Source organism: Oncorhynchus mykiss, chromosome 9 (assembly GCF_013265735.2).
Source record: "Oncorhynchus mykiss isolate Arlee chromosome 9, USDA_OmykA_1.1, whole genome shotgun sequence".
Classification (NCBI taxonomy): Eukaryota; Metazoa; Chordata; class Actinopteri; order Salmoniformes; family Salmonidae; genus Oncorhynchus; species Oncorhynchus mykiss.
Window position 1 is genome coordinate 39,545,616 of NC_048573.1, and position 21,855 is coordinate 39,567,470.

The 21,855-nt window shown below is 40.7% G+C and overlaps 2 protein-coding genes across 2 annotated transcripts in view; both read right to left on the bottom strand.

Moving 5' to 3' along the window:
• Positions 1 to 295: 295 nt before the first annotated feature.
• Positions 296 to 11,138, bottom strand: LOC110532036 (glycerol-3-phosphate dehydrogenase [NAD(+)], cytoplasmic). Its single transcript, XM_021615627.2, has 8 exons — positions 10,990 to 11,138; positions 8,638 to 8,815; positions 6,515 to 6,655; positions 3,391 to 3,529; positions 2,578 to 2,690; positions 2,018 to 2,254; positions 1,511 to 1,617; positions 296 to 1,290 (listed from the first exon to the last, which is right to left on the bottom strand). Exons 1-8 carry the CDS (start codon positions 11,031 to 11,033, stop codon positions 1,194 to 1,196), a joined length of 1,056 nt encoding a protein of 351 aa, XP_021471302.2. The 5' UTR covers positions 11,034 to 11,138; the 3' UTR covers positions 296 to 1,193.
• A 3,193-nt stretch (positions 11,139 to 14,331) lies between these two features.
• The window catches only part of LOC110532037 (acid-sensing ion channel 1), a 74,916-nt gene continuing 67,392 nt past the window's right edge, over positions 14,332 to 21,855 (bottom strand). The window contains exons 3-11 of the mRNA XM_021615628.2: positions 18,984 to 19,134; positions 18,663 to 18,790; positions 18,334 to 18,484; positions 18,183 to 18,239; positions 17,927 to 18,080; positions 17,612 to 17,703; positions 17,409 to 17,488; positions 17,065 to 17,163; positions 14,332 to 14,808 (exon numbers count right to left, since the gene is read on the bottom strand). Coding sequence (XP_021471303.1) covers positions 14,713 to 14,808; positions 17,065 to 17,163; positions 17,409 to 17,488; positions 17,612 to 17,703; positions 17,927 to 18,080; positions 18,183 to 18,239; positions 18,334 to 18,484; positions 18,663 to 18,790; positions 18,984 to 19,134 — 1,008 coding nt within the window. The 3' untranslated portion in view covers positions 14,332 to 14,712. The remainder of the gene's footprint in view (positions 14,809 to 17,064; positions 17,164 to 17,408; positions 17,489 to 17,611; positions 17,704 to 17,926; positions 18,081 to 18,182; positions 18,240 to 18,333; positions 18,485 to 18,662; positions 18,791 to 18,983; positions 19,135 to 21,855) is intronic.

The window sequence follows — 21,855 nt, forward strand, 5'->3', positions numbered from 1 at the left end:
ATTGTCGTATATTTAAGTACAAAGATTTCATTCAAAAAAAGAGTTCCAGCAAAGCCCACAGCCAGGAGCTAGCCAGTAACTAGACCCATTTTATTCACAGTGCCTTGGCTGTTAACCTGAAGAGTTTTCATTTTTTTTCGATTCTCCGTTCCCTGGCTCTGACATGTGCTTGTCCATGTAAATAGCAACTATTTATTCTGACCACGAGCTACAGTGCTGAGATTCCAGTTGACATCACTGAAATAGAACTGCCCTCTAGAGCTGTGAACAAGCAGCCAGATGAAAAGGGCAGCCATTTGACGGCACTGGAATAAAACATTTATTTCAAAAGGCAAATCTTATTTTTTTTATAAATACATCCTTTTCAAACATAAGCCACATGTTAGTGCAATTCAAAGGCAGCGTCATGGTTACAAATATTAAAAGGTATTTTGTTTCACAAAGCACAACAGCCAAGAATTTTCAGCAATGTGGCATTGAAAGGCCCTTGCATTTTCTTTTAACCGTTGCTATGTAAATCAAGGGCTCGATTCAATCCGTATTGCGGAAGTTGAGCACTATAGCGCGATTGAAATGTAAAGGTAATTTCTGATTGAGCAGACATACGTAGTCTCCGTGAATGCAGGAACATTGCCTTTAAATTCTAATCGTTCTATAGAGCTGAACTTCCGCAACATGGATTGAATCGAGCAACAAGCCTAACAACCAATACAAGTCAAGAATCAAACGCCAAAGGATGCAGAGAGAACCAGAATTACATAAGACAAGTGAAAAAAGGACACAAAAAGCCTAGCATCTGCCACAAAACCTAACCACAATTAACATGAATAAGACAAACGATAACGAAGTGAGGTATCACAATGGACGTGCCAACAACAGCTGAGGACAGATTGGCATCTGATTCGGCGCCAACAAATACATGCTGGGTCATCATACTCCTGTAGAAAACCAAGAGCAGGAAAACCAAGAGGTACGTACAAAACCCGAAAGACAGTACACAGTAGAATAGCTGCAGCATACACCACAAGTCCAATGCAAGCTAACCTTACTTCACGTCGTCCGTTGGGAGTCTGCTTGCTGCATCGGAGCTGTGGACTATGCAAGTGTGCGTATTTTCCCATCTATTTTCTAACAGGTACAAAGTGAAAGTGGCGTTGATCCTGCTTCTCCAGTCGCTTGGCCAGTCTGTTAGCCTACATGTGCTCCGGGTGGTTCTGCAAACACTTGATAAACTCTGTGACCGGATGGCCCTGGTAGCAGATCTGGTACACAGCGTTGAACAGTGGGAACCTGGGACGAGAGAGGGATTGTTGAGTTGTCACAGTCAATATCTTTGGCTTTTAAGAATAACTGCATTGTTTTTGCTATTTCAGATGTATCCTTTTATTTGCATTTAACTGAGGTGATTCACTCAACAGAGCCAGAGGTTATTTGTAAGGGAATCCCCACATGCAAAGTAACATCAGTTTCTTCGATGGGTGAAAGAGCTTTGATTTCTGTGCCAACTTACTTGTCAAGCAGATTTTTGTTCTTTAGGATGACATGGACTTCAGCTGCTGTTGCTGGTCCCTGGAGCTTTTGTCCATTCAGAATCTCTTTCTCCAGCTCTTCAATTGACTGAGCAGAATAAAAACATGGCTGTTGAAGTCAAGGCCGCTCTCACCCCAAAAATACATTTAACTAAAATTCACTCTGGACCCCTTTTTATTTTCAAAGCTTATAATTAAAGGGATAGTGTGATATTTTTGGCAATTATGCTCTTTATCAGATGAAATAATGAATACCATTTCAGTTCTCTGCGTTGGCTAACGAAACTACCTCCAACTTCCTTCATACTGGATGCAGAGACATACAAACAGTATCAATGAGGTCATCTGACAACATAAAAAAATCCCTTTAAAAGCTCTCATCTTCTGTATTTACCCTGTTCCAATCCTAAAGGCTATAATTCAAACCATTTTTCCATTTTTATGTTGGCCCTGTCTTTATCTAAAAGCCAATTAAGTCACCGTCTCACCTTCCCCGTCTTGGCAAAGGCTTCGGCCACTTTACGGTTGCGGCCGCCATAGCAGGTCGTGATGAGGTCGGCGACGCCACAACTCTCCAGGAAGGTTGCTGAGGAGACGGGCCCTGCGGTGCAGAAGATGCGCGCGAAGGCGATCATCTCCATCAGCCCCAGTCGGATTACAGCGGCCTTGGTGTTGTCCCCGAAGCCCAGGCCATCACAGAAGCCCGCCCCCACTGCCACAATGTTCTGACAGCCACAGAGAGGAGGGCAGGGGTTAATGGCTTCAACACATAAGGACAGCCTTTTTTCTTACAAGCAGACTTTTCTCGAGTCTGCCCTTCATCTAAGAAGTAGATGAAGGGCATGTAGAAAGTATACAATTGGAAATGAGGAAAGTTGTGAGATTCAGACGTCGAGACAACATGATTAGACATTAAGTAAGGAGAGGCCAGGGAGAATCTATAAGGCTGCGTTAACAGCTGTTCTGATTGGTCAAAAGATCAATAAATGGAAAAGGAATCAGAATTGGTCCGCTTATGTAAACACATCCTTAATGGTTGCGTGTTCACCTTCAGTGCGCCACAGATTTCAACCACATCGGACTCCTCCACTACAGTGACCCGGAAGTTACTGGTCTGCATGAGTTCCTTCAGCAAAGCCCCATGTTCTTTATCCTTACATCCTTGGGAGAGGGAGATTTGGAGAGAGAAATATTTAACCCTTTTCAATCCTAACATATATTTATCTTTCAAATATTTATTGAAAAACTCTAGCACTTACCATGTGACATAACGAGGAAAACTCAAGGTACAGGCCCTAATTAAAGGCCTAATTACCAGGCTCTAGTTACAGGCTTAGGGCACAGGGTTTTCATGGTAAGGTCACATGCACAAAAAGAAAATGCACTAATGGCCCTCAAAGTTGGCTAGTACACCACTTTATGAGTACCACAGGTCAGAGTCATAAAACGAGTGAATGGACTTGAAAACGGGTGGTATAGCCTACACTCTAAAATGCGATGTGGTTCAACGAGAACACTGGCCTTATGAAAAGGCAGAGTCACACGCGAACTGCAGTGGACGCATACATTCTGGCCTAATGGCAATCTACACTTTTGGGTGTTTTGTGTAACAGAGGTCTCTTTCCATTCACCACTGTTTGAAGGTTGGAAATATGTTGAGAGTGAATACCTTTATTAAATGTCTCCACACATATTGACAAAATAGAATGAAATGAATACCTTACTTTTAAGTTTGCACTGTATATATTTACCCAAACCAAATGTTCAGAAAGGGGAAGAAAAAGAAAAACACTGGACAGCACACCATTCAGAAGTATGTAAGACAATGATAACCCAAGCCCGTTACAATGTGGAATCTAACCGATAGTGGTCTCACAGAACTTCTCATCGGCGACCTCGTTGGCGATATTGGCCCCCATCAACACACTCATGGCGATGCCCAACTTCTCCTGGATCACATCAGAGATGAGCTTCAGTCCGTCAGGGCCCTCATCCACACCCTGGAGTAGAACACGTAGCATGAGTGCACACAAAAGACCTACAGCGGGGTCTGAAATTATTGACACCGTTGATAATGGTGAGCAATAATGACTGTAAAAAATAAATCATTGAAAATACTGAGCTATATTTTATGCTGAAAAATGTTTGAATTTAAAAGATTTTATACTGATACAATTGCTCAGAGAAAGAGATTTTGTTAAACAAGTATTTTTTGTTGATCATTACCAATAAGAGGTTAGCACCCATTGACCGTTTTGTAACTTTCTCACTCATTATTCACAATTCATTCCGTAATCATGGTAGGATCAATACTAATGTAGAAATGTTTAGAAACATATTCTATTCTTATTTATAATAAAAGTGATTCCAAATGACAAATTATATACCATTAATTTATATTGGGCACATAAAAATCAATAATAAAACTGCAAATACATTTAACAAGTTTGTACGTGCTAGGAATATGGGACAAAATACTAAACTCGACTACTTTATTCAATAAGAATCTTTAGAGGTGTCAATCATTTTGACCCCTACCTTTGAGGGGAAAAAAGTATTACTTGTTAAACCAAATCTCTTTCTCTGAAATTGTATTAGTATAAAATATCATTTCCTACTTATTTTGGGCAGACAATATAGCTCAGCAATTGAATTTATAATTTTATACTTTCATTATTGCTCATCTTTATCAGGCCAAAGGGTGTCAATAATTTCAGACCCCACTATATATTACAGTGGAGCTATGACTTACAGTGGGGCAAGAAAGTATTTAGTGAGCCACCAATTGTGCAAGTTCTCCCACTTAAAAAGATGAGAGGCCTGTAATTTTCATCATAGGTATACTTCAACTATGACAGACAAAATGAGAAAAAAATCCAGAAAATCACATTGTAGGATTTTTTATGAATTTATTTGCAAATTATGGTGGAAAATAAGTATTTGGTCAATAACAACAGTTAATCTCAATACTTTGTTATATACCCTTTGTTGGCAATGACAGAGGTCAAACATTTTCTGTAAGTCTTCACAAGGTTTTCACACACTGTTGCTGGTATTTTGGCCCATTCCTCCATGCAGATCTCCTCTAGAGCAGTGACGTTTTGGGGCTGTTGCTGGGCAACACAGACTTTCAACTCCCTCCAAAGATTTTCTATGGGGTTGAGATCTGGAGACTGGCTAGGTCACTCCAGGACCTTGAAATGCTTCTTACGAAGACACTCCTTCATTGCGCGGGCGGTGTGTTTGGGATCATTGTCATGCTGAAAGACCGAGCCACGTTTCATCTTCAATGCCCTTGCTGATGGTAGGCTTTGTTACTTTGGTCCCAGCTCTCTGCAGGTCATTCACTAGGTCCCCATGTGGTTCTGGGATGTTTGCTCACCGTTCTTGTGATCATTTTGACCCCACGGGGTGAGATCTTGCGTGGAGCCCCAGATCGAGGAAGATTATCAGTGGTCTTGTATGTCTTCCATTTCCTAATAATTGCTCCCACAGTTGATTTCTTCAAACCAAGCTGCTTACCTATTGCAGATTCAGTCTTCCCAGCCTGGTGCAGGTCTACAATGTTGTTTCTGGTGTCCTTTGACAGCTCTTGGTCATAGTGGAGTTTGGAGTGTGACTGTTTGAGGTTGTGGACAGGTGTCTTTTATACTGATAACAAGTTCAAACAGGTGCCATTAATACAGGTAACGAGTGGAGGACAGAGGAGCCTCTTAAAGAAGAAGTTACAGGTCTGTGAGAGCCAGAAATCTTGCTTGTTTGTAGGTGACCAAATACTTATTTTCCACCATAATTTGCAAATAAATTCATTAAAAATCCTACAATGTGATTTTCTGGATTTTTTTTCTCATTTTGTCTGTCATAGTTGAAGTGTACATATGATAAAAATTACAGGCCTCTCTCATCTTTTTAAATGGGAGAACTTGCACAATTGGTGGCTGACTAAATACTTTTTTGCCCCACTGTACATAACAATATACAGTGTCTTCAGAATGTACTCATACCCCTTGACCCATTCCATATTTTGTTGTATTACACCCTGAATTGAAAAAAAATGTGTTCTACACACAATAACCCATAATACCAAAATGAAAACATGTTTTTAGAAATTTTGGCAAATTAATTGAAAATGAAATCTCAAGTCAATACTCTGAAGAATATTTGGCAGCAATTACAGCTGTGAGTATTTCTGGGTAAGTTGAAGTTTTCCACACCTGGATTGTTCAACATTTTCCAATTATTAATTTCAAAATTCTTCAAGCTCTCAAATTGGTTGTTGATCATTGCTAGAGAACCATTTTTAGGTCTTGCCATAAATTAAGTAAATTTAGGCCAAAACTAACTCAATCACTCAGGAACATTCACTGTCTTCTTGGTAGATGTGGCCTTGTATTTAAGGTTATTGTTCTGCTGATAGGTAAATTAATTCCCGAGTGTCTGATGGAAAATAGACTGAACCAGGTTTACCTCTAGGATTTTGCCTGTGCTTAGCGCCATTCCGTTTCTTTTTTATCTTGCAAAACTCCGGCAGAGTTCGGAAGGATGTCTGTGTCTTTGTAGTGAATGGGTGTTTCGATACACCACCCAATGTGTAATTCATAACTTCGCCATGCTCAACATCTGCTTAATAATATTATTATAATTGTTTTTACCCATCTACCAATAGGTGCCCTTCTTTGCGAGGCATTGGAAAACCTGTGGTTTAATCTGTGTTTGTAATTCTGTGTTTGTGGGACCTTCCAGATAATTGTATGTGTAGGGTACAAAGATGAGGTAGTCATTCAAAAAGCAACACTATTATTTAAACTTATGTGACTTGTTAAGCACAATTGTACTCCAGAACGTAATTCCACTTTGACATTATGGGGTATTGTGTGTAGACCAGTGAATATGGGTGGTCCCGGGAATCAACTCTACGATGCCATGCTCTACCTACTGGGCTACTGTTATAGGTCTGCTGAAGAGAGCATGGCTGTTAGCCAAACCTTGATGAGTGACATTCCTAGTGCATTAATCTTTATCTTCCCCTTCATGGTGTCACACACTCTGCCAATGAACTGGTGGGGGATCACAAACACTAGGATGTCTGCTTCCTTGGCAGCCTCCACCAGCTCAGGAACTGCCAACTGGAGGAGAAACAGGAGGGGATAGTTAGGGGCACTGGTCTTGGTCTGCTTGTCTCATGTAGTCCTTACACATTGTAAATAGAAAAGAAAGAGCTTGCACACTCATACGCTCCATCATGCACCTTTATTCACAAACAACATTTCGATCCTGCAAGGATCTTTGTTAGGTTGTACATTGTCAAATTAACGTGTTATTGATTCTAAATAGTGGGTGCCACAGTCCAAAAAGCTACAGTACATCAAAGGTATCAAAAATCTCATTAAAAACTGTTATTTTAGAATTGTGTAACATAATGTAAGTGACTGCTTGATCTGTGCTAAATCAGCATGACTCATCCTACCAAATCTGTTGAGCGCAAGCCAGGGGGCAGGGGTTCAAATCAAAACTATTTGTCACATGTGCTGAATACAACAAGTGTAGACCTTACCGTGAAATGCTTACTTACAAGCCCTTAACCAACAGTGCAGTTCAAGAGTTAAGAAAATATATACCAAATAAACTAAAGTTAAAAATATATATAAAAAGTAACACAATAACCAGGCTATATACAGGAGGTATCGATACCGAGTAAATGTGCCGGGGTACAGGTTAGTGAAGGTCATTTGTACATGTAGGTAGGTGTGAAGTGACTATGCATAGATAAACAACGAGTAGCAGCAGTGTACAAAACAAATGGAGGGGCCCCCCTCCATTTGGGGTCAATGGAAATAGTCCAGTGGCCATTTGATTAATTGTTATGGCTTGGGGGTAGAAGCTATTAAGGAGCCTTTTGGTCCTAGACTTGGCGCTCCGGTACCACACGGTAGCAGAGAAAACAGTCTATGACTTGGGTGACAGGAGTTTCTAACAATTTTTGGGCTTGGTCTGACATCACCTATTATATTGGTTCTGGATGGCAGGAAGCTTGGCCCCAGTGATGTACTGGGCCGCACGCACTTCCCTCTGTAGCACCTTACGGTCAAGATGCAAAGCAGTTGCCATACCAGGCGGTTGATGCAACCGGTCAGGATACTCTCGATAGCGCAGCTGTAGAACTTTGAGGATCTGGGGACCCATGTCAAATCTTTTCAGTCTCCTGAGGGGGAAAATGTGATGTTGTGCCCTCTTCATGAGTGTTTTGGTGTGTTTGGACCATGATAGTTTGTTAGTGATGTGGACACCAAGGAACTTGAAACTCTCGACCAGCTCCACTACAGCTCTGTTGATGTTAATGGGGGCCTGTTCGGTCCACCTTTTCCTGTAGTCCACGATCAGCTCCTTTCTCTTGCTCATATTGAAGTAGAGGTTGTTGTCCTGGCACCACACTGCCAGGTCTCTAACCTCCTTCCTATAGGCTGTCTCATTGTTGTCGGAGATCAGGCTTAATGATGGCGTTGGAGTCGTGTTTGGCCACGCAGTCATGGGTGAACAGGGACTACAGGAGGGGACTAAGTACACACCCCTGAGGGGCCCCAGTGTTGAGGATCAGCGTGGCATTCATGTGGTTGCCTACCCTTACCACCTGGGGGTGGCCCGTCAGGAAGTCCAGGATCCAGTTGCAAAGGGAGTTGTTAAGTCCCAGGGTTCTTAGCTTAGTGATGAGCTTTGAGGGCACTATGGTGTTGAACGCGGAGCAGCATTCTCAGTTTCATTCTAATCCGTGGAGATCTCTCCTCGGAAATTGCTATGGGGTGTACTGTGGATTGTAGTGAGTGCTGCAAGGACAGCTGCAACACATAACTGAGCCAGGGCTGAACCTTTACACATATAGTCCAGCAGAAGGCAGCTGACAGCATTCCCCACAGCAGCCTATTACTCAAAGTGTCACATAGCATTAGGCAAAGATGTGATGAGGGTAACAATTAAACAGGCAAGAAGGGTATTGGTTTAGGGGTAGGTCAATTTCAATTATGTGAATAATGGATTATAGAATTTGTATTTTTTTTAAATCACATTCCTGAGCAGGATTACAATACATAGCAGCATGCGATGTGCTCCTCACCACATTAGGGGGTAGCTTGTGTCCAGGCAGGTACTTGACGTTCTCATGGTCTGTGTTGATGATCTCTGTCAGTTTGCGACCGTCCACCATCTCCTCAAACACCCACATGGTCACAGTGTTGTCAAACTTGGAGTTGTGAGCAACATTGGTACCTACTATCTTGGCAATGGCAGAGCCCCTGTGTAGTAGAGAAATTGCAATGTAAATTATGATATGCTTGTAGATTAATTTGTGGTTTTCTACAAGAACAATTGCACCCTAGACTGAAGAATGCAAGTGCTAAAAATACTTGACGGAAAGGAGCCCAAAACAACTTAATCTTATTGCAAATGTACAATTTGCCAGATTGACCCTTAATTATCCTTATTCTGAATCCGGGGAGGATGGAGAACAATCAACCTTGTGCGGATTTTTTATTCAGATTTCAATCTTTAAAATTGTTTTATAATAATTCACACGAAAAAGGTGCTGATTGTTCTCCATCCTCCCCTGAATCAGAATATAACATTTTCATGGCATGGCATGTTTGGTTCAATAGCTATTGAAGAGAGAAAACCAAAATACCCAATATAAAAACAACCTATTTTTTCTCGGTTGCTTGTAGATTAATTTATACTTTTTTGGGAAGTACATATCGGCCTTAGCTGGAGTAAATGAAGATAGCGGCTCAACGGCAGGTAGCCTAGTGGTTAGTGTTGGGCCAGTAACCGAAAGGTTGCTAGATCGAATCCCCATGCTGATAAGGTAAAAATCTGTTGTTCTGCCCCTGAACAAGGCAGTTAATCCACTGTTCCTAGGCCATCATTGTAAATAAGAATTAGTTCTTAACAGACTTGCCTAGTTAAATAAAACAATTTGGCGAGTAAGGAATGTATATAGCTGTCTAGTGGGAGTTTGAATCACAGCTTCCTGGGCATTAAAGGTTAGACCCATCATACTCATTGTCAACCTCTAACATGCTAACTAAACCAGCCGCGTTGTGTGCACAAGTGTTGCAAAATAACATTTACACATGCATGTTATTAAATCTTTTCATCCACCCTGCTCGCACATGTCAACAGCTGTCTGCATAGCCAGGTGCTAAAATAGAACTTGGACACCGCAGTCCCACCTCTCCCATCAACTCATTGATTTTTACAAGCATACTAACCCATGTGAGTAATTAAAAGCTAACGTCTAGCAAACCAAAGGTTATGTATTTGAATCTCATTATGGATAACTTCAGCATTTTTCACTAATTAACTACTACTTTTAAGCTACTTAGCATGTTAGCAAACCCTTCCACTAACCCTTTAACTACTTAGCTAGCCCTAACCCCTAGCCTAGTTAACATTAGCCACCTAGCTAAAGTCAACCACAACAAAATTGGAATTCCTGTAATGTACACAAGTGTTATTTATTTTGTCAGGGATTGATACAGAGGCCAAGGTCTCATTTACAGATGAGCCTTGAATTACATAAATGACAGAAAAGAAAGTATATATATATATATACACAATTCCTCTTTTTTTTCCCTGTCATTTATGTAATTCAAGGCTCTATATATATATATATATATATATATATATATATATATATATATATATATATATATATATATATATATATATATATATATATATATATATATATATATATATATATATATATATATATATATATATATATACACACATACATACACACACACCAATATAAATTCAAAATACAAGCAGAAAGGACATGGTGATGAAAAATAAATAAAAAACATGTCAGTAATAAGGCCCTCAATTATGAAGAAAGAAAAGTGTGTACACACGAAATACATTGTGATAAATCATGTACAAACAAAGAAAGTGGACTTTTCCCATGTGCATGTCACGAATTTTGAATAAAATCATGTCACAATAAGTTGTGATGGTGTGTTGGGCGTTCTGACTTCAGTGCAGCTCAGTGTAAACAAGCTTAATGTTAGGCTCTGTATCTTCTGGCAAGTAACACAACAACCCAATGTTTATCTCCAGTTCCAGGACAAATTAGTTAGCAACAAAAAGCTAAATACAATGCCTATGAATGTTTCATGTGTTTCGACCGGTCGTCAAATTAATATATAGTTTTGGTATTTTAACCTGTGTGTCATGAACGCGTCGGGTGATAATTGACCAAAATGAATCAACAGTTGGTAGAGTTCGGCCAAGCCGTAACGCACAGATAGTGCCCCCTCCCCGACCTTCGGTGATCCGTTTGAAACAATTCGCTCGAGCGACCTGTTTGAAAATGCGGCTAGAATTAGCCGGTCAGTCAAGCCAAGCTATGTTAGCTAGCTGCAGTACACCCACACACAAAGCTTTCGGTATATATACATTTTCTTACCAATTGCCAGAGCCAATAATGCAGACTTTCTTGGGAGTTGCCATTGAAAAGACCCTTGCCGACGGACAAAACTGTCATGTGAATTAAACTGTAAGTAAAGGCAGTGTACAGAGGGCTTGGCAGATCTAGCTCTTATTTCATTGGTTAGTCTGAGGTAGACACAGTCCCGCCCACTATTTTCATCCGAGTACTATCACTGAGGGCATTCGATTATCTGGTCCGTTTTGCCCCGTTAAAAGGATATTACACCGGGTAAAAAGTAATTGCATTCGTTTTGGAACCGGGTCTCAAAACAAAAGTGACGTAGGTTAAGCGCTTAAGCACGTGGATTAATGAGCAGGATTCTGTGTTTTTCATGCGAAAGGGATTGCTGGTTATAAACATGCTTTAATTCTAACATGTATTTTATCGAAAAGAGATGTTGTATGTTTCTGAACGATGCTGCCTTGTTGACAACATGGCCGAGCGGCGCAGAATACTGTTCGATTTGAGAAGGGAACTTCCCTCACAGCTTTTGTCCGTTCACCGGTGGTCCACGGTTCAGCTTAATCGAACTCCTCCAGTCGTTGTTGAGTAGGGTGAAAAGTTACCTACCCTGGCTGAAAAGTAATTTGGCCAACGGTTCCATGTGGGGCAATTTTAATTGATGAAACTTAGAAAATTAAGTCACACTTCATGATTTTTTTGCTCATGAAGTACAAACATCACCATCTGGAAAAAACACAACTGTGAGGGACATAAGGCTCTTCATTAATTTCCTAATGAGAATCTATTAAATCAAAGCTGAGACTTGCATCATAACCTTGGATGACCTTGGATATATACACCTTGAATAAAATTCAGCCTTTGTTAAACAGATGAGTTTAGCAGGGCTGGCATACTCAACATTCCACTGATCTCAATTCAAATTATTTCATATCTGCAACTCAGCAGATTTAAAAGGAGAGGGCAAAATATTTACTTTGTTACACCTTTCCCTCAGGCAATGATGCATCTCTCCTTCAATTACATTTTTACAACCCTGCCCGTTTGTCTTTTAGCCATCTTTAACTATTCTCCCAATACTGTGACTAATCTCAATGGGTTTAGTGTGTCTCATGCAGAAGTTGTGCATGCAACATTAATCTCCTCTGCTGTCCTCAGATGGGTATTGTTCATTGTCTCAATTGTACATTTCACAGACCATAATCTCGTAATCAACACTAACTGGCAGAAGGAGGGAGTCTTGAAGTGTTGCAACAAAAATGGGACCTTCTTGGGGGGAGGAACTGGTCACAAGGAAACACAGACATTCCAATAGAATAATATATTCAGCAGTTTAGATTTGACAATATGGTCAAATAGAGGAAGTTTTCAGTTGTTTTTTTTTACACAGAAAGTGCCTATTCAGACATGGTTTACATAGACCCTGGTTGAAAACTTCCTTTACCTTTACCCCATGTTGTGAACAAATATATTTGTATGGTAATTCCTTTTAAGATTCAGTTCTGGGAAGTATTGTACGTGCTTTTTCTGTTTCTTTGTAGTACAAGGAAAGGTATAGCTGGCATGGATATGAAGCAGTTGTAAGGAGTTTGGGCCATCGTAATAAATAATAAAGACTGTCTTCAGATCTTGCCAAAAATGCAGCCAGATTCCGCTGAATTGAAATGTCATTATACTTTATTGTTGCTTTTGAGATAAATAAAACATTTGAAAACATGTAAACTGGTAGGCATATTATTAATAGAAAAACAAAGGTAAGATCACATACACATACTGTAGCTACATTAATTACATCAACAACAATAGGCAAGACTCTGTAATCACGATCAGAACATTATGCATATTCCTTACTTGCAGCATTTTATTTACATTCAATTTACATGTTGATGATACTGTTGTGCTTGAGAATAACACTACACAGTTACACACTATCATATAACTCCCATTTTCCTATGGGAAAGACATCTAGCATGGTTATATGAGGCATGAGTGATAAGAGATTGGCTTCATCATTCGTAGGTGTTCCTAACTACCTCCAATGGTTCATAATAAAATATATTGTAGTAACAGTGGTCCAATTGTTTAACATTGGGGAATCAGGCAATATTACCATTGTCAAAGAGGTGGTTTGACATCTGTCATCGTAGTTCTATCTAGTCTATCCGTTTAGCTCTAAAACTATTAACAAAGAAAGCACCATTTGGACTTTTATTTCTTAGAAAATGGTGAACAAACTTTTCAATTGAAAAATGTATTGGTTTTTACACTATAATACATTATGAAAATGCAACTTCATTGAATTGTGTCAACTTGACCAATTGGACAGAGGGAGTCAATTAGAAAACGGGCCAATTTCATGACTGTTATTCATCAACTTGAGAAAGTGTATTACTTTTGAAGTATCACACACACACGTACATTCAAAACACAAATAGACACACTCAAAAAAAGCATGCACCCCCCCACCCACACACAACCATACACATAAACAGACAACAGATGTAACATGGACAAACATGCCAATATACTGCTTACAGATAGCACACAGTTTATGATGACATACATGCAACCCAGTGGTGAGCCCTGAAGATCTCATCACACATTCAACCAATATCTGCAAGTTGATCAGAGGACATTTCCCACTATCACACAACCAAAGCCAAAATCCCTTAGTCCTGGCTTCTATATCTACATGTAGCCCGAGTAAAATGACATTCTCAGAAGACAATACAAGAACAATTGTATTTTGTACTGAACAAAACTATAACGCAACATGTAAAGTGTTGGTCCCATGTTTCATGAGCTGAAATAAAAAATCAGAAAAATGTTCCATAAGCACAAAAATGTTGTGCACAATTTGTTTACATTCTTTTTAGTGAGCATTTCTTATTTGCCAATATAATCCATCCGCCTGACCGGTGTGGCATATCAAGAAGCAGATTAAACAAGCATGATTATTACAGAGGTGCACCTTGTGCTGCAGACGATAAAAGGCCACTAAAATGTGCAGTTTTTCACAGAACACAATGCCACAGACGTCTCAAGTTTTGAGGGAGCATGCAATTGTCATGCTGAGTGCAGGAAAGTCCCCCAGAGCTGTTGCCAGATAATTTAATGTTAATTTCTCAACTATAAGCTGCCTCCAACGTTGTTTTACAGAATTTGGCAGTACGACCAACCGGCTTCACAACCACAGACAACGTGCAACCACACCAGGACCTCCACATCCGGCTTCTTCACCTGCAGGATGATCTGACACCAGCCACCCAGACAGCTGATGAAACTGAGGAGTATTTCTGTATTCTGATTGGCTGGGTCTGGTTCCCAAGTGGGTGGCCTATGCCCTCCCAGGCCCACCCATGGCTGCTACCCTGCCCAGTCATGTGAAATTCGTAGATTAGGGCCTAATGAATTTATTTCAATTTACTGATTTCCTTATATGAACTGTAACTCATTAAACATTTTGAAATTGTTACATGTTTAGACTAAATATTTGCTCAGTATACATGGGATGAAATAGCAAGTTTCAATGACGTTGTGGGCTGCAGTAATTATCATCAAGCAAGCTATACGTGGCTATCACTAATCTTGCACCAGTGGAGATCTAAGTGCTATTGAAGTGTTACGCATTACCCATCATCAAGATTCTGTACAAATAAGCTTTATACTCTGACATCTGTCTACTTCTGAATGAAACTGAAATGCTCCACTTCCTTACTACCTTGTGTTCTAATTGGCTCAGCAGGTGAAGTCCTCTGAGTTGCTCCGCTCTGTGTGATAAGGTAGCATATTGGCAGAGTATGGAGGTGGTGGATGGGAATTGTCACGGAGAGACTGGGGTGGATAATGTGAAATGGATAGTTGGTGACAAAAAAAGAGTGGGAGTATGAGCCAATAACAAAACAAAAAGACAAGTTAAACTTAAAGGGTAGGAAGCATGAGTTCTTACTCACCAATGTAACAACACATTGTGATCAAAGACTTATTGTAAACTGGGTGGTTCAAGCCCTGAATGCTGATCGTCTGACAGCTGTGGTATATCAGACCGTATACCACAGGTATGACAAAACATGTATTTTTACTGCTCTAATGATGTAGGTAACCCGTTTATAATAGCAATTAGGCACCTCGGTGGTTGTGATATATAGCCAATATACCACGGCTAATGGCTGTGTCCAGGCAATCCGCGTTGCGTCGTGGTTAAGAACAGCCCTTAGCCGTGGTATATTGGCCATATACCACACCTCCTCGGGCCTTATTGCTTAAGTAACTTAGTTGTAATCACGATCTGGTTACCTATAAGTACAAACATAGTTATATATTTGGGTTATTACATGTTTATAAACTTATTTACGGATATATTCTAAACTACCCACAATGCACTATTTCTCACTGTAATATGGATAATCTACTCTGTGCTGAGTTTGTATGCTAGCTTGGTAGCTAGCTCAAGCTGGCTATCGTTAGCCATTAGCCATGCTAGCATGTAATTACATTCCAGACCAAGTGTTGATGGTGGTGAGCTACAGTCCACCAATCAGAAGGAAGTGTGATGTAAACAATGAACAGATGGGGCACGTGCGGCCATGCTGCATCATGATGCTCTCCATCGACTTTGTGACTGTGTTATGGTGCCTTCTTGCTGTGGGCTCAAAAAGAAAGAGAAAATCAAACCTGCTTGCTCTAATTGTGTAGTACCGCATTTGTTCTTTTTGTTTTGTCAACTTTTCGGCATGTTCTCTGGCTACAGGAGTTTTGTAACTTTTTGCACCTTGGCTCGGTGCTAGCCCACTAGCTGACTGACATCTGTAATCTATCAATTTTGGATTTTTCTCACTATATAGTAATTGGATTCTCCTGACTCTTCCTCCCTGGTGAAGCGCCCGGCTCCCCCTTGCTTTGATAGCTAACTCCGCCTGTACTCTTTTAAAAGTGTTACTATCGGATGGGCCCCAGCCATGAATCTGTAAGTCTCTACTCTTTCTTTGCTTTTGATCTGCGGTTATAGTGGTGATGTGTTTTTGGTGGTTGGCTAGGCTGGCTGGGCTAATAGCTAGTGTGCTAAATAGCTATCATTACCTGGCTGGCTAAGATAACTTCATACTGTATAGCTACCATTATTTTGATAACTGGTTAGGTGGCGTTGTGTATTTTCAAAACGTTGGTTTACTTTAATGTAGCAGTAAGCTAGGTGTTGATAGCAACTGTCTGACTCATTCAGTGCTAACATGACGTTAGCAGGCTGGTAGGGCTAACATTAGCAGGCTAGTAGTGATACCATGAATAGGCTAGTTGGCTAGCAAACTTACACTTTGATTTGTAACAATCATTTCATAAAGTATTTGTTTGTAAGTTGGCCGAAAATGTCATTGAAACCAGTAGTCATGAGTGCATTTGGACTTTTGATACATATTTTAAGGAAAATCCATATGTTACATGTGGTTATGTTTATGCTACCTACTCTGTAAACTCATGAAAGACACCCAGTGAGAAAAGCAGAGTTAAGGGCCAACATAGTCATGCATTTAACATTTAAAAGTGTATCCTTTTGTAGATATGCTTTAATCATTTTTAGAAAGCACCCTTTTAAATTAGACACTAAGATTTTAAGATTCCGATTTTTCAAAAAATATAGATGAGACAACTTGATGGAAATTGATGGGGTGAAGACATGTTTCTCAAGCTGATACACAACACCACAAACTCCATTGATATCCATTTTAACCATACTGTTGCTCAGAAAAAAATATCAACTTCAGTTTTGGAGATAATACTTTTCTATATTTGGATCTTTGATTTGGTATTCCATTGTTCTGTTGCAAAGCAATTTACATTAGCCAATGAAATCTAAGGGATGCATGTGGATCATTGGATTGGTTGTCTTGTATCCTGCTGTGTGCAAGGTAAAACTAGGAATATCCCCACACACACATTCATGAACCTCACCAGGTACGTTCATTTAGAACACATTTTCTTTTACAAAAACAACCTGGCTTCATGCATATGAAATTCTTAATCGAGATGTTTAGACATGAACCAATATGGCTGCCTTCTTCCGAGAGCTGCAAATGCTTAGTGAAAGTTACTGACGTGACATTTCACATCGTCCAGGCTCAGAACAGCTCCCTGGTCGTTGTTGCTGTGCTTGTGTTTCTTCTCTGAGCGTCGACAGAGCTTGTACTTTATCACCTGTAAGGAAACATAGATACCCCTTGCAAAGGTCAGTGATGCTCTCGATTTGAGACAAAGGCTGGTAAGAGAAAAGGTGGACATTTCTGGAGTCATTCCTGTGTGTGTGCCTCTCTCTTTGAGAGTTATGTGTAGCAAGCATAAATGTTTCATTCTGCTTTTCTAAGAGCTTAAAATAATCAGGCAGAAAGCATGACGGAAAGTTCTGTCACTGTAGAAAGTACTAGAACGAATTAAAAGATTACCTCATAGATGTAGTCAAACAGCTCCAGAATAGTGAGGAGACTGGCTCCAATGAAAAGACCCATCTGACCACCAATATCACCTGGGAGGAACAGAGAAGGACAAGATGATCAAAGATAATAAACTTCTCCAAAAGATACACATTTCCAACAAAGTATCCTTTATAAAAGAGAATCCATGTTTTTTCTCGTCATCATTGAAATACCTAAAAGTCCTGCTACTTCATAGGCTTTCTTCTGTTCGATCATCTCATAGTTTAGAGCCTCAAAGAAGATGTCCAGAACCAGGATATTGTCACTGTTACAGGAAGAGACCATATTCAAGATCTAAACAGCAAACAGTTCGCATATGAAGGTTCTGATAGAGAAAATCATTATTTCGTTGCTGCGTATTGGAAATGGAACTGGAAGGTAAAAGATGCAAGGGCCAAAGCCCGAAGCGAATGCATTTTCCATTTCTTGCCTGGTACTCCATAATCACTGTCAAGTTTTTTATCTGGTGTTTGGAACACAATACTCACGCTATGTATTGCTCTGACTTGTTGTATTTCTTGGCCAGATACTTGGCAGAGGCCTTGCTGGGGATCTTGACGAAGGACAGCTCTTTGCTGTATCTGGTCATGTTGCACGGAGTCTCACACACACAAAAATCGTTGTCTCTCTCCACCAGGAAGTCTGGGGGGCCAAAGAGAAAGGCCGCAGCATTGTGATAGTGATATAGGGACCAAAATAGAGTTGCTATGGTCTTAGAAACAACAGTCGGGATCTATTCCTTACCAAGAGCTGGATCAGCACACTCTTTGTACAGCTCAGGGGTGCAGTATGGGGCATCTCCTGCACACAGAGAGATAATCAATCAATATAAGTTGAACTTGAAAATGTAAAAAGTCCAGACTAGGTAAACGGCTGGATGCGAGGGTTCACCTACCAGGCATATGTACCATGCGACAGTTACAGTTCTCTACCAGGTAGCGCGTCTCACAGTCGATACGGCAGGCGGTGATGCTGTAGGACTCAAAGAATTCTGAGTCTATCCGTGTCACCTTACAGTCCCCCCAGGGTGGGGGCAAATATATCAGCTAGAACACACACACGCACGCACGCACACACACACACACACACACAACACACATAAGCTACAACTACAATTGCATAGGTGTTCAGCACTACAACAGTTACACAGGTGGTGCTAACGGCATATTGTAAAATTATGACTTTGTTGAAATAAAGTTTTACAAATAAGAGTAACGTCCCTACCCGTTGTTCCTGGCAGGAAACAAAGGTCTGAAACCCAGGTGCCACCCCGAAGCCCAGCTGGTCGATGAAGGAAGGCTCCTCCTGACTGTGGATCTGAACTTTGATCCCAGCCTCAAACGTGGTCTCATCTGTGGGGAGGGGAACAGAGGCAGGGGTCACTGCACCATCCATGCATGTTTTTATTTAACTAATGAACCCACTGGCTCCAGCGAGCAGCTAGAGTAGTCTGTTTGATAGAGCAACACACATGTGAGCTGCGTAATGAACTGGAATTAAACCACACACACACAAACACACACACACACACACTTTTGTCCTCACCCGTCTCTCCCCACACAGGGATGTACTCATCCTGCTGAATGTCCAGCATGAGCTCCAGCCCATTACCCATCCCTCCCTTGGTAGTTATGAGAGGGGTGCGGCCCTCACCCCCCGCGTTGAACGTGTAACACTTCCCATAGCGAGTGAACACCTGAGGAGAAAGATGAAAAAGATGAAATATGAATGAGATAGCAAGACCAGATGTCCATCACAATAGCAGAGCCATAATAGATGTAACTTGCCACTGGGGGTCAGTGTTAATCTACATTAGATACCACAGTGCCACGAGTGATGAGGGTATTCCTTTGGGTTTGGGGCTGATGGAGACTAAAGGCCAGGGATTTAACATTCCCTCACAACCTCTTTTCTATAGCAGCTAGAATAGGATGCTGTTGATACTATTTCTGAATATTTTCTGTCACCTGGAGTAGTTATTTTAGGAGATTTTAACCTGGATCGGTTTACCCCGGGCTCTGATCATTTGAAGAATATTTGTTTCGACTTTAACCTGACTCAACTAATCTCCAAACCTACACGGATTCATGTAAGAAACCTAGCAAACTCCTCGCCGATTGACCTAATTTTGACAAATAGCGCTCACAAGCACTTGTTGATTGTGTCTTTGATAAGGACATCAGTGATCACTGTCCCTTTGCATGGACTGGAGATAATAAACAGAAAAACATTATGAAGATATGTGTTTTTTGAAAATTTCCCCCAGGTGTTTTGTTCATCATATGTATAGCTCTATCAGCTGCATGTCTGACCCTGAATTGGCTCTAGAACTTCTCTCATATATTTGTATATCTCTGGCAGGCAAACAGTGGTTAGAGCCTAGTGGTTCGAGTGTTGGGCCAGTAACCGAAAGGTTGCTGGATTGAATCCCCGAGCTGACAAGGTAAAAATCTGTCGTTCTGCCCCTGAACTAGGCAGCTAACCCACTATTCCTCGGTAGGCCAACATTGTAAATAAGAATTGTTCTTAATTGACTTGCCTAGTTAAATAAAAAATATATTGACCCTGGTCAGTCAGTCAACTGCTCTTCCCTTGCAGCCTCCAGTTGGCTCGATGGAAGATCAGTGAATCTGTAACGGCCGTCGTGGGTTAAAGGTGAGGAAGAAGGTGAGGACCAAGGTGCAGCGTGGTACGTGTTCATCTTTTATTATGAATTGAACACTGAATGGAAAAACAACAAAAGAGAATGAACAAAACCAAAACAGTTCTGTCTGGTACAGAATACAAAAACAGAAAACAACTACCCACAGACACAGGTGGGGAAAAGGCTACCTAAGTTTGGTTCTCAATCAGAGACAACGATTGACAGCTGCCTCTGATTGGGAACCATACCAGGCCAAACACATAGAAATACAACACACAGAACAAAACATAGAATGAAAAACATAGAATGCCCACCCCAACTCATACCCTGACCAAACCAAAATAGAGACATAAAAAAGGAACAAAGACAGAATCTTTGTTTTCATTTCAACAACTTCCTACTCGTGATTATCTCTGGTGCTAATCCCAGGGTTTGGAAGGCGGACCATGTGCTCCCGCTCCACAAAGGTGGTGATCCTTCCGACCTAAATAATTATCGTCCGGTCTCAAAATTGTCTTGCCAGGCAAAACTGTTCAAACCATTAATCAACTTATAGCTTAGATCCTTCCTAGCAATGTCTTCGAAGTGTTCACCAGTCTGGTTTCAGGCAGGGTCATATCATCGTCTCTGCTGCGCCCTTGGTGTTAAATGATGTGTTAAAGGTCATGGATAGGAGAAAGCACTGTGCTGCCCTTTTTATTGACTTTTCGATACTGTTGATTCGAACGTTGTGTGCAAACGGTATGAACCATGTGCCATTGTTTTGAAATTACTTGATAGTAATGTGTTTTTTCGGATGGTGTTAAGTCAGTTTTCTTTGATATTATGAAATGTGTCCCACAGGGATCAATTTTAGGTATTGTACTTAATACTGTCTATATAAACAATGTTGGTCTAGTTGCAATTATTTTTAACATACACCTGTATGCAGATGACACTGTTGTGTATGCTATAGGCCCCACGGTTGCCCAGGTTCTGTTCAGAGCTTCAATCTGCCTTCCTTCCTTTGCAGAAAGCCTTTGTTGAACTGAAATTGGTACTTAATGCAGGTCAAACCAAGTATATATTCTCCAAATCATGTAAAAATGTATGATGTATAATTTATGCATATGTACACTGAGCAAAATATAAACACAACATGCAACAAGTTACAGTTCATATAAGGAAATCAGTCAATTGAAATAAATTCATTAGGCCCTAATCTATGGATTTCACATGACTGGGAATACATATGCATCTGTTGGTCACAGATACCTAAAAAAAAAGTATGGGTGTGGATCAGAAAACCAGTCAGTATCTGGTGTGACCACCATTTGCCTCATGCAGCACGACACATCTCCTTCGCATAGAGTTGGTCAAGCTATTGACTGTGGCCTGTTGAATGCTGTCCCACTTCTCTTCAATAGCTGTGCGAAGTTGATGGATGTTGGCGGGAACTGGAACACGCTGTCGTACAGGTCGATCCAGAGCATCCCACACATGCTCAATGGGTGACATGTCTGGTGAGTATGCAGGCCATGGAAGAACTGGGACATTTTCAGCTTCCAGGAATTGTGTACAGATCCTTGCGACATGGGGCTGTGCAATATCATTATTACGGTGTCTCGGTGCAATCAAATTGCCATCGATAAAATGCAATTGTGTTCATTGTTTGTAGCCCATGCCTGCCCATACCATAACCCCACCGCCATTATGGGGCAATCTGTTCACAATGTTGACATCAACAAACTGCTTGCCCACACGACGCCATACACACTGTCATCTGCCCAGTAC